Source organism: Falco cherrug, chromosome 4 (assembly GCF_023634085.1).
Source record: "Falco cherrug isolate bFalChe1 chromosome 4, bFalChe1.pri, whole genome shotgun sequence".
Classification (NCBI taxonomy): domain Eukaryota; kingdom Metazoa; phylum Chordata; class Aves; order Falconiformes; family Falconidae; genus Falco; species Falco cherrug.
Window position 1 is genome coordinate 87,499,379 of NC_073700.1, and position 12,889 is coordinate 87,512,267.

At 38.7% G+C, this 12,889-nt stretch overlaps 1 protein-coding gene across 1 annotated transcript in view; it reads left to right on the plus strand.

Annotated features, from left to right (window-relative positions):
- CUL1 (cullin 1) overlaps positions 1–12,889 on the plus strand; it is a 55,216-nt gene that overhangs the window by 5,312 nt on the left and 37,015 nt on the right. The window contains exon 2 of the mRNA XM_055710232.1: positions 11,895–12,187. Within this exon, the coding sequence (XP_055566207.1) occupies positions 12,048–12,187 (140 nt within the window). The 5' untranslated portion in view covers positions 11,895–12,047. The remainder of the gene's footprint in view (positions 1–11,894; positions 12,188–12,889) is intronic.

Consider the following 12,889-nt stretch of genomic DNA (forward strand, 5'->3'; position numbering starts at 1 on the left):
GTATGTATCAAACTTGGTGTTACTATGAAGAAGAAATGGAAATATTGTATTCACACGTAGAATGGTGAGGATCATGATCAAAAGTTTTTACAGTGTAGGAGCTTCTCACTCTGCTTTGGTAATGTACTGATCTTTTGAAGATATGCATATGCTTCTCTTTTCCTGCTTTCATGGAGATACTGGTGGTCTTGCTACTGGGACCCATGTATTAGATTCATTAATATACCAGGTAGACAAAAGTTGGGTGTTTTTTTTTTAATTTAAAGCGGGGAGCAACAAGAATTTGGCTTGTTAGGAATGCGATTTCAGCCGTAGCTAACTCTGAAACTTCTTGTTTGTAATTTTAATTTGCATCTGATGTGACTTGGCTTTTTGTCGCTCTGTGTATTGTTGTGTTGGTTGGACAATATCTTAACGTGGATTAGAGTTCAGAAGTAAGGCTGCTGGTGTGACCTTAGTTCACCCTGTTTTGCTCTGTAATTTTAAACTTAATTCCTTATGTAAATTTAACAGCTCCTCTAGTCTCACAGCAGTGGAGACTGTCATCTGGAAGCTTTATGTAAAGCTTGGAGGACTGAATTGAGGGGGGAAAAGAGGGTTATAGGAAATAGTTCTTATTTTCATAGCTGCTAGCCTTTCCGTCTTGCTTTTCATCATAATAATGTCATGGGCAAACATTTTGCTTGCTTATGGATAGCCAAAGGAGAAGCTTTTCACTGTACAATTGAAAATGCTTTTTAAAAATTTCTGCCTTTTCTTAAGAAAACATATGTTCTCTTACTGTGCTTTTTTCAGAGATAACTTTGGAAAAGTTTTGTTGTCTCTGAAAGTGTGCATTTGCTAGAGTGCCATAAGGGATAGGAGTAGTATCATATAAAAAGATATATGCTTAAGTAATGGCTTTTGTTAGGTTTTAATGCAGGTTTAGCTTTAAAACTTAATGGTGCAAGCTAAATCGACAAGAAGCGGGATTTAAGTGTGGCTGTGAAGGATGTGCATCGATTTTAACTTTTACAAAATTAAGTTAAACTGGTTCATTTCTGTAGCAGGCACACCTTTTGCAGTCATTAGAGGTCAAAACTGATTAAAAATTTGTTGAAAATTATACTGAATTTATTTTTTTGTGAGATACAATTTCTTCGCTGGGAGTTAATTCAGTTCCAGTTCAGTTTTTGTGGTTGAATCAGAAAAAATCATGTATGAATCCCTTTCTAGGCTTTAACAAGAAAGTTCTCATTCTTTTTCTTGCTGGTTGTGGAAGTAAGTGTGCCTTGTCAGTATTTAGGCATCTGCAATGAGATACGTAAAAGTTGTACTGTTCATGGCTAACAGTGTTTGCAGCATTATACCACAGTAGGAATCTAGATCGGGAGTAGATGTATCTGTGCACTTAATGTAGACCTGATTTAAAAAAAAAAAAGATAGAGGGGGCAGCTTTCACAGGGTAGCAACTTTGTCAGATGCACAAAATGTGAGTACCTGCAGTAGTCCTTGATTTGTAGATTGTTTCTACTATATGATAATTGCAATCCTTGTCACTTCTGAGGGAGACGTTAGCATGATGGTGAATATAGGAGGAAGCTCTTCAGTATTTAAGCCATACTCTTGTGGTATGTTTGAACATCTGAAAATGTCAGACTGTTTGCAAGACGAATCGGTGTGATCGTGATCTTTATTTATAAACTGAGGTGGCAAACCGCATTGCCTTAATCAGCTGAGCTCTTACAAAAGTAACAAGATGGAAGATGCTATAAAATTAGCAAGTTGTTGGGAAGAGACTCCAGCCAGAATTGCTTTATGCCCATTAACATTAGTACTTTTTAAAATTACTGATAAGAACCACCACCTTCCAAGAGCATGGGAGAACTTTGTATGTAGACATTGTTACAGGTGAAAATCCCTGTTTGTGTCTAACAGGTCAGTATGAAAGTACCTGTTGTGGTGCACTAAGTGCTGTTATAATGGAGGGGGATTTGTCCCGGGGTTCAGAGGTTTGCCCTGTGGGTTCTGGCAGAGATCATACTGTGTCTGAAGTACACTGTAAGACCATACCAGGATTTTCTTTGTGGAAATCAGTAGGATCAGTGTTTAGCTTATTGAGTTGGATTTAGTTAAAGTCTTGATGGCTGGTAAGAGCTTTCAGGAAAGCAGTTATGTGTAAGAATTGTCCTTGCAGGATCATTAAGGTCTCTAAACTGGCCCAAGGTATTTGTGAGTTTCCAGAGTTTCTCCTTCCTTTTCTCCTTCCTTTTCTCCTTCCTTTTCTCCTTCCTTTTCTCCTTCCTTTTCTCCTTCCTTTTCTCCTTCCTTTTCTCCTTCCTTTTCTCCTTCCTTTTCTCCTTCCTTTTCTCCTTCCTTTTCTCCTTCCTTTTCTCCTTCCTTTTCTCCTTCCTTTTCTCCTTCCTTTTCTCCTTCCTTTTCTCCTTCCTTTTCTCCTTCCTTTTCTCCTTCCTTTTCTCCTTCCTTTTCTCCTTCCTTTTCTCCTTCCTTTTCTCCTTCCTTTTCTCCTTCCTTTTCTCCTTCCTTTTCTCCTTCCTTTTCTCCTTCCTTTTCTCCTTCCTTTTCTCCTTCCTTTTCTCCTTCCTTTTCTCCTTCCTTTTCTCCTTCCTTTTCTCCTTCCTTTTCTCCTTCCTTTTCTCCTTCCTTTTCTCCTTCCTTTTCTCCTTCCTTTTCTCCTTCCTTTTCTCCTTCCTTTTCTCCTTCCTTTTCTCCTTCCTTTTCTCCTTCCTTTTCTCCTTCCTTTTCTCCTTCCTTTTCTCCTTCCTTTTCTCCTTCCTTTTCTCCTTCCTTTTCTCCTTCCTTTTCTCCTTCCTTTTCTCCTTCCTTTTCTCCTTCCTTTTCTCCTTCCTTTTCTCCTTCCTTTTCTCCTTCCTTTTCTCCTTCCTTTTCTCCTTCCTTTTCTCCTTCCTTTTCTCCTTCCTTTTCTCCTTCCTTTTCTCCTTCCTTTTCTCCTTCCTTTTCTCCTTCCTTTTCTCCTTCCTTTTCTCCTTCCTTTTCTCCTTCCTTTTCTCCTTCCTTTTCTCCTTCCTTTTCTCCTTCCTTTTCTCCTTCCTTTTCTCCTTCCTTTTCTCCTTCCTTTTCTCCTTCCTTTTCTCCTTCCTTTTCTCCTTCCTTTTCTCCTTCCTTTTCTCCTTCCTTTTCTCCTTCCTTTTCTCCTTCCTTTTCTCCTTCCTTTTCTCCTTCCTTTTCTCCTTCCTTTTCTCCTTCCTTTTCTCCTTCCTTTTCTCCTTCCTTTTCTCCTTCCTTTTCTCCTTCCTTTTCTCCTTCCTTTTCTCCTTCCTTTTCTCCTTCCTTTTCTCCTTCCTTTTCTCCTTCCTTTTCTCCTTCCTTTTCTCCTTCCTTTTCTCCTTCCTTTTCTCCTTCCTTTTCTCCTTCCTTTTCTCCTTCCTTTTCTCCTTCCTTTTCTCCTTCCTTTTCTCCTTCCTTTTCTCCTTCCTTTTCTCCTTCCTTTTCTCCTTCCTTTTCTCCTTCCTTTTCTCCTTCCTTTTCTCCTTCCTTTTCTCCTTCCTTTTCTCCTTCCTTTTCTCCTTCCTTTTCTCCTTCCTTTTCTCCTTCCTTTTCTCCTTCCTTTTCTCCTCTCCTTCACCTAACATCATGTTTTCATGGCTTGTCTTCCCTCATTTTCATTTTCTGCGTCTTCCTGGATGATTCAAGAAATGGGTCTCCATGTGAGTTGTCCTTCAAGGTTTATGTGTATTTGGGTTTTGTTGGTTTTTAGTTTTGGTTTTTTTGTTGGTTTTTTTTTTGGTTGGGGTTGGGTTTGTTGTTGTTTAGCACAGATTGTATCTATATATGATTTAAGCCAGAGTGAGTGGGAACATTCAAGGCCCTTTGTCTTGTGTAAACCCTTCTTCCTCCTCTTCAGCGCGCTGATATTTTGACTTTGCACACTGTTGCTCCTTTCCTAGTCTGCAGCCTTCCTTTTTCCAAGGTGCAAGAGCTGAGCGTAATCAGTGTTTTAAGAAGCTATGGAGCTTATTGCTGCAGGCTCAGTTAAAAACACAGTAAGGTCTGCATCCTATTTGTGGCACAGGAAAACCCAAGACCTCAGGTTGGAAAGAGCATTTCAGTTTAGGAGTAGTCTACAAACTTTGTGCATAAGGATTACTTGAACAGCAAAAAAGCGAACTCCCTTAAAGATGGCCAAATAAAACCTGAAAAAATGTACCTGTATAGTAGTGTTAAGGACGTAATCGCTGCCATAATTCGCAAAGTTGATGGCAATGCAGTAAGGCTACCGTGAAACTTTCCTTGTTGGCACAGTTGTTAATATGGACCAAAGGTTACTTCAGTTGCAAGTGCGGAAGGGACAGTCTGCTCGGTGCATCAGCAAACCTGGTCTAGTCCAGATCTAGGCTCTGTCTGTTAGGTGGCACATATGTGGTGTGGTGTTTTGTTTTAGCTATTGCATTGCTGTAGTGAGGTCTCTGTCAAAGTTTGCAGGACTGTTTGCTCAAGGAAGACATGGTTAAAGCTGAAATAAGAGAAGAATGTTAAAGAACTAGTGAAAGAATAGGCAAGAATAAATGAAAAAGTGGCAAACCTGCCTGGTGTTCTGTTTAAATGTGGAAAGAAAGGTGAACTTAAGTGTCTTTCTAGTTGTGAAGAAGACATCCAGGCTTTTGATTTATATTTTCAGCTGGCAGCTGTATCATTGGCATATGAAGTAACGTAGGGGTGTATCCTTTCCTTATAGCGCTTTAGGTATCATTGATCAGAGCTGTGACACACAAAGCAGGGGGTGTGGGAAGAACACTGAAGCCCTGAATGAAGGCATTGTCAGTGAGGTAAAGTAGCAACTGCTCAAACTTTACACCAAATTTAAACAACCTGTTATTAAACTACTGGCAAATTAAGCATACTTGCTTCTACTCTAAATTACTTAAAAAAGAAAAAAATGCTGTGCAGAATGCTTTTACCACCCAAAGACAACTTTTGGAAGGGGGAGGTGTATGCATGTATAGATCTGTCTTTTTGTCATAATGAGGGTGAACTGAATTTAACTCTCTTGAAAATAAAGATGAGCTAAAGCTTTTCACACTGCATATAACTCAGTATTTCATAATAATACAGAGGAACTGAGCATTGTAATTTGCACAATTTGTGTCTTAAATATCTTTGATATTGAAAAAGGAGAAAAGATTCTAATATTTCTCTTCTGGTACTAATATGATCTCTAGCATAACCATTTCTTACAGTAGTTGTGATTTCATTTTTGGGGGGCACAGTGGAAATGTCTTCTGTAGACAGATTCTCCACATGTTGGTTAATTACACATTTGTAGCATGTAAAGTGCTAAAGTCATTATGCATGCTCCTAGTCATGCTTTAAGGATTGGGTCACTTTACGTGCATAAACTGTCTCCCTAGTTTACAGTCTGTATATTTAGTGACCTAAAATACTTCTGGACAGAAATGTTAGTGCTGTAAAATGTGGCATGCAGGACCATGTTACGCTATAGTTTTGAGCTCATAATGCTCACCTCAACTGAAGTCAAGTAAACACAAAATAATTACATTTGCAGGTACATGGATATAAAAAGTGACTGTGAAATCATAAATTGTGAGTACAGGTGATTATAGGGACAAAACAGAATTATTTGTCTTGTCTCTTTCCACTCCATCAGACATAAATGTGTGCTAGAATGGAGGCTGCATTCTCTAGGATTCAAGAGATTATTTTTAACCTGGGAAAAAAATTCCAAGAAATAGCTCATAGATTGTAAACGTAAAGAAGTAAAAGGTGAAAGCAAAGAGAAATTTTAAATGTCACCCCACCCTGGCCAGTGCTTTTATCTGATTAATCATGTAGATTGTATCTTACAAGCTAACTAGAAGTGGAGGGAGCTATATTATTCTCAGCTCTGTACTTTGCATATACACACCTTTTCAAAGTGTGTGTTTGCATGACTTCAAGAAGAATCTTATGACTGGTTTGTAGGATGAATCATTTGCAGTGTCCTATCTGTGAAAGTGTCCGTGTTTGGTAAGAGAGGATATATAAATAATAAATTGACCACTTTGGTTATGAGAGGGGTTTGGTTTATTTTTTGGTATGTTTTGTATCAAGCCTAACACTGAAAACAATCAGAGGTGCCTTTGGATGCTTACTGTAAGGCAAAAACTCGTCAAAAATTTTAATACCGTAATACTTTAGGGTCACTTCAACTATAGCAATTTTGAAATTTATGTGAGCTAGGGTATACACCAGCATCCAATATCTTAAGTTGGTTTTAGAATAGTTTAAGAATACACAAACAGCTTGTGTTAGAACAAAGGCAGTGTTCAGTGTGCTTCTCTTACAGTTTTTCAAAAATACTTTAGTGTGCTTGTGTTGTGGGGTGTTGGTTCAGTCGGTACTGTGTATCTTTGGTGAAAAACCTTAATAGTTGCCTTGGCACAGTGTGGCAGTAGCAGAGACTTTGAGGGAATAAAACTGGTTGGGAACCTTATTGAGTGTTGCTGTTTTGCTGAATACAAGAGCATCTGTTGAATTTCTGGATCGGACTTGCTGAAATACAGCAACAGGAGAGCAGGATAAAGTTAGAGGAATCAAGCTGGAAAAATGAGGAGGAAAGAGTTTGGCAAGAGGAGCTTCATGTTGCATTAAGTGTGTGGCTATATTAAACTTACTCCTTTTTCTTGTGTTTTGAAGCCAAAGATTAAACATTTATCAGAGGGGTATTGTAGCCATTCAGGTGAACATGGTCACTGCACCACTTTTTACAAAAGTCGTTAAACGACAGCCAGTGTCCAAATGAACTTGTACTGTATTTTTGTTGCTGGGAAAATTGCGTTCTGTTTTAGAAAATGGATCTGAGGCAAAGGTGAGATTCTGACTTTTAATACACACTTGTAAACTTTGGAAACCTCGTAACACTGAAGGTCTTTAAGCTTACTTTTAATGGCATTCATTCCACCATAGCTTATTAGTGAAACTTACTTCTCTTCCCTAATGTGTTTGGTTTTAGTATGATTAAATCTGGTCACCCAGCTCATGCTATTAGGCGTGACAAGAATGTTCTCCTCATGTTTGAAATTAGACAAGGGATTAAATACTTGGAAATGACTAAGTCTAGGTCCTGTGCCTCTACTATGTCATTAAAAAAATGCTATCCGGGCTCTCGTGTTAGCTGGAAAACATTGCTCTGGACCTCTAAGTTTTTACTAGGCTTAGAAGCTGACAGCTTCAAATTCTATCTGTAATTACTGAAGCTAGCTATCTAAAATAAATGGTTGTGGGAGGACAACAGGTGATGCATAAGTCTTGGAGCCATGAAGCTGAAAGTTATGTTGTATTAGGAAGTAAAAATGAGGTAGTCATTCCAGAAGATGGCTTGAGATGATGTACATCTAGTTCTTTTTATTAGGATTTTTGGATAAAAGTAGGGTTAGCTTTCAGATTTCCCTGTAGGCCTCATTTGGCATACACATAATTTTACTCAGGTGGGATATCTACAAAAAAATACTGTTTGTTACTCGACGATCGGTCAAACAAAATGTGATGTGTTTCCTTGCATATGAGGTGTGCCATGCTTTGTGTCCCCCAGTAATGAAAAGGAGGGTTTAATGTTTCCTGCTGTCGTTCAAGGCTGTTCTGAAGTTTTGGCAGAAATATTACCTCCTTTTGACGATTAGCATGGGCAGAAATTACAGTTTTGTTTGACAGTGTTTTAATTACAGTTGAATGCAGGGTTGAAAGACGGGGGTGGCGCTGAGCACTGTCATACTTCAGCTTCAAATTGTGTATCTATCAGCTGGAAACTACAGGGATGGGGGTTTTTTCCATGTAATAATAGCTGGTCCTGAAGATATGATGAAGTCTGTGTTCTCTGGTCTGGAGCTACAGAGTGGATGTTGCAAGTCAGGCAAGTGATCCTGTCCACAAAGCAGGTCACCAGCAAGTTTGAGCTGTTTGGGCAAGAAAGTATGGTGACAAGTACGGTTCAAGCCTGATGTGCGTGTAGTCCTGCCAACAGTACAGCCCACAGGAAAGTGAGAGATCTCACTGATACAAAGTTATGACAATGTGAATGTTTTAATTCACCTGTAGCAATGCATGGTTCTTGGGTGGGGAGGCGCCTTGCTCTTGGCAGTTGCTGACAGCCTGGGCACTGGGAAGTCATAGACTTCTAACCTCTCTTTTCTCCCTCTTTGTAGGTTTAGCAAATGGGATGTTGGGTAAAGAGATAACTGTCCGTACTGTGGGCCAGATTTGACCTTCCAGAACTTTTTGCTTAGGAGAGTTTTTCTGTGTGTGAATCCCATAAATACCTTTGAAAACTACACTTAGATTTTTCACATGAAATAGACTTCATATTTTAGATCACATTTTTACTGTGTTTGTGTATAGTAACAACTGTACTGAGTAACAAAGCCTTGTTTTACCCCTCCTTTTTCTGTACATGTAAGACCATAGCTTAGTTTAGCCACCAAGTTTAAATGGTTGCTTCATAAATATGCTATAGTAGTTAAAGTATTCTTATGTAGTGAAACTTTACTCCTATTAAGATATTATATTAATAATTACCTTTCTGTTTTTCTGCACATGACTAAATCTGCAAAAAACCTAGTAGTTTGTAGCATTGTTCCTCTACTGCTTTATTTCCCAACTGTGTTAACTAGTTAGTGACTGGAAGCAGTAAATTATTTGAGTCTAGGAAGTTAGTGATGTGATGCTGTCATTGTGTATTTGTGTCTTTAATTGCAGAATTCAAATTGGAAGCCAGCCGAGGGATAGCAAGGTGATGTCAAATGCAGTGAATTTATTGCTTATAAAGAGTATGTCTATGTAGTGGACTACATGAGAAAATAATAATCAAAGTTAACTTCTTTCTTATGACATTGTTTTTAATGTTTTGGTTTGTTTTTTTAATGGCTACATCTTGATTTAAATACCAAGGGTTACTTTCAGGGGAGGGGAGGGAAAATTAGTACAGTGTGAATACCTTGAGTTTAAAAGATTCTGGGAAAAGATAGGATTTGTAGATGCACCAGGGTACATAAAAACTAGGAGATGCTTAGTTGGGGAAGAAAGTTTATTTCCATTGTTATAGAGGGGGAAGATCCACATCTGCTGAGTGACAGGCAGGCTTGCAATGGAAGGGTGGCTGCCTCTGACAGGCACTCTGAGAGATGTCTGAGTAAGAGCCCTGGCTGTAGCTTCTCTCTGCAGGCTGCCTGGGGAGGGACCTGGGCTCAGTTATGAGCTGTTTTACCTGTTACAATTTCTGCTAGCTAGCAAGGGGTTAGCTTTTTGTTGTGAACTTTTAGACAGCAGTGAAGGATTTTTGCCTTGGTATGCCGAAGTATTTTTACTATAATGCACTCTCATTCTAGGCTGCTTGCTTTTTGCAGATTAGTAAGACAATAACGGTCAGTTACTTTTTACACATACTGTAGTCATAAGTAGATTTGTAACCGTGTCTTCTCTTGCTTCTGTGGAGAGTTCAAATAGTACCCAATTTCAGGAACTGAAAAGTTTCTTCTCTCCTGGATGGTAGACATTGAATTTTCTTGCTTTGTATTGCGATGCTGACTTAGGGTCATAGTCCAAGACTGTGGGTGTGTAACATGCACAGAGCATTTCCTGCAGTAGAGGCAAGTGGCCACTTGTGGACCTTTGTTCTTTCTGGCTTTCATTGCTTGGTTGTGAAAGTCTGTCGTTATTAGTACTGCAGCAGGTTCGATTTCCAGAAATTAAAGAAGTTCAATACAAACAAGGTATGATCTGTATTACACTAAAGCATGATGCAGCATTATTCCGACGTGTCTTTAACAACCAGTTTGCTGTAATTTTAGAAACAGAATGGCAAGGTTGGATTTTAAGTGTATGTTTTATAAGATATATATTAATTGAATTCTTGGTTTTCCACCTAATCTTTTATGTAATCATTGCTCATGTAAAAAGAAAAATTATCTACAGAAGCAGTTTATGTTTGATTGAAACGAGACAGTACTTGTTGCTCAGATTGACATAATGAAAATAGTTCTCAGTGATTTTACTTAAGAGCGTGAGATTTAAGTCCTTATGGGTGATGTATAGTAAAGGACTATGAAGAGTGGTAACTTAGGTGTTACTGCAGTAAGGCAGTCATTGACTAAGAATCCTGAAGAGCTGTCTCAATCTTATCTGGTCTTTTTAGGGTCAGGGAGAAAACGCAGAAAAGAAGTCCTACAAATAATTGGGCAGATATCAGGGAGGGTATAACAGAATACTTAATCTGTGAAACTGGAGTAGAATATACAATAGACTAGAAGTGGCTGTGACAAAGCACCTATCACATACTGTAGATCCTGAAGGAATATCTTTATTTTCAGCTCCTGAAAGGTCAAAACCAAATAATAGGATTTATCAGGTCTCAGCCTATACTACCCTTGAAATTATGGAAGGGTTCATACATGTCTTGGCCAGCAGGCTCCATTACAGGTTTAGCATAAAGCTGTATTCTTGTCTACAGAAGCATAGCAAAACCATCATCATGTTTCACTGTGTTTTGAGTATTTCAGTGAATGGGCTGTAGGGTACAGAATCACAGGATGGTTTGGGTTGGAAAGGACCTTTCAAGATCAGCTAGTTCCACCCCCCTGCCACGGGCACAGACACCTTCCACCAACCCAGGCTGCTCCAAGCCCCATCAACCTGACCTTGAGCCCTCCCAGGGATGGGGCATCCACAGCTTTTCTGGGCAACCTGTGCCAGTGCCTCACCACCCTCATTGTATAAAACACTTTCTTATATCTAATCTAAATCTACCCTCTTTCAATTTAAAACCATTGACCCTTGTCCTGTCACTACAGTTGCTGGTAAAGTGTTTCTCCATCTTTCTTGTAAGCCCCCTTTATATATAGAAAGGCTGCAGTAAGAGTAAGTTGATCCTGACTCGCTACAACTGTTACTTGTGGGTTAGTTTTTTAAATCCTGTTACCTTTGTTGTTTTTGGGTGTTGTCTAATTTTGTTGTTATGGTGGATGAGACACATTAAAATTGAAAAATATTTTTAAGGACTTGTTTAAAAAAGGCTCTTGGCTGCTTGATATTCTCAGTAATCCTTTCCAGGTGACTGTTTTCCTACCCTGTCATTTCACGTGGCTGATGAATTGATAACTATCCTTTCATTACCTCCCAAACCTTGTGTTTGTCACACAAAGACACACTTAAGCACTCATGGGAGTTCTGCATTTTCTTAGTATCTTATTCTTTTATTCACAATTCATGCAGTCTTTATTTTGTGCACTCTATTAGCTGTTCGTTCTTCCCACCATTATTGGCTGCATATTTTCTTGCTGGTAGGATGACATTGAAGGAAGTAGTGTTCATTTACTTAGCAAAAAAAATGTATGTAAGCATGCATTTACCAGACAGAAGAATTCCCTGCTTCCAAAATATCTTGGATTTTCAGGTTACCTGTAATAGAATCTCAAGTCTGGAAGAATTATTGATAATTGAAGAAAAATGGTTGGGTTTAGTATCTTGTTAATCTTGGATATCTATCAGGATGCATGTTAAACAACGAGTTACCACAGAACCCCGAGTTGTTTGGAAATACTGGAGTTTTACTGTTGTGTAGGGAGGCTTTTTGCACAAGGTGTCTGCTGCTTGGAAAGATTTTTACTGTTAGGTTTTCTTATTGGCGTTAGGGTTTTGTTGTCAGCAGCACAGGCCTAAGTGCCTACAGGCTTTGGACTGATCTGGGCACTGACAGTCACATTTTGTAGTTGATTGCTGAATTGCAAAATTATTTTCCTTGGTTCTGGTATTTCAGATCTCATCATGGATTTCTTATCTGTGTAAATGAAGATGTTTCAGTGAAATAATTAATTTTGTATCTTTTTCTCCAATGTAAATGAGTTTGGACTGTCATGTAACGTGCATGTTTTCTTTTCCTTTTGCAGATTGTCCTCCTGGGAAACATCACTCTTTGTATGTAAAGAATATCTCACCGAGTTGCTGCAACTGAGTTTAGAATGTTACTTGACTTGTGATTCTGATGGAGGAATAAGCAGATCTCAGGCTGCTGCACTGGAAGACTTTACAGGAAATACAAAATGTCATCAAATAGGAGTCAGAACCCACATGGACTTAAACAGATTGGTCTTGACCAGATATGGGATGACCTAAGAGCTGGAATTCAACAGGTTTATACCAGACAAAGTATGGCAAAATCCAGATACATGGAACTCTACACGTATCCTAATGCCTAAGCCAGTTAATACTTCCACTGTTAGTAGATTAGAGATAGCTTTTTACTTTTCTAAATTCAAAATGGCTTCATAAGTGCAAATTTGACTTAGTGGCTTTTAAGAATATATTTTGATTTTGAAGATTAGCCTTTTCTATTTAATCTTCCTGGCGAATAAGCAGGAACATTCTGTTGTCTGGAAAATTGTCTTCATAATTATGGCTACTTCTGAATTTCAGGTTTGATTACTGTTATCTTTGACAGAGCAGATGTTTAAAGTGATTTCATTAATAGGTCTAATTTTGAGTCCACAGTACACCAAAAGAAAACAGAAGTTCTTTTTCCTTCATATGTTAGTCTGGCATTATGCTGCAGGTCTTACTTGGTCATAATGGCCAGTTATCTGGAAAAATTTTCTCTTGTCAATCTCAGAGTAGGACTTTACTCTTGAGTTGTTTTTATAATTTTCCAGCTGGAGTGAGAATGCACCCAGTGGATTTCTCTTGAATTCCTAGCTTGCATCAGAGAGCTATTGAAATTTCCCAGCATCCAGCATCTCCCCATTCTGGGAGTTGTTATAAGATGCTGAAAGGGAGTTGTGTTCATCCTTGTATGTGTGTACTGAAGTACTGTTTGCAAGATTGTAGGAAGCTTGTTTTTATCAGGTAGTGCGTAAGGATCTTCTATAACTAATTTGAAGGAGGAATG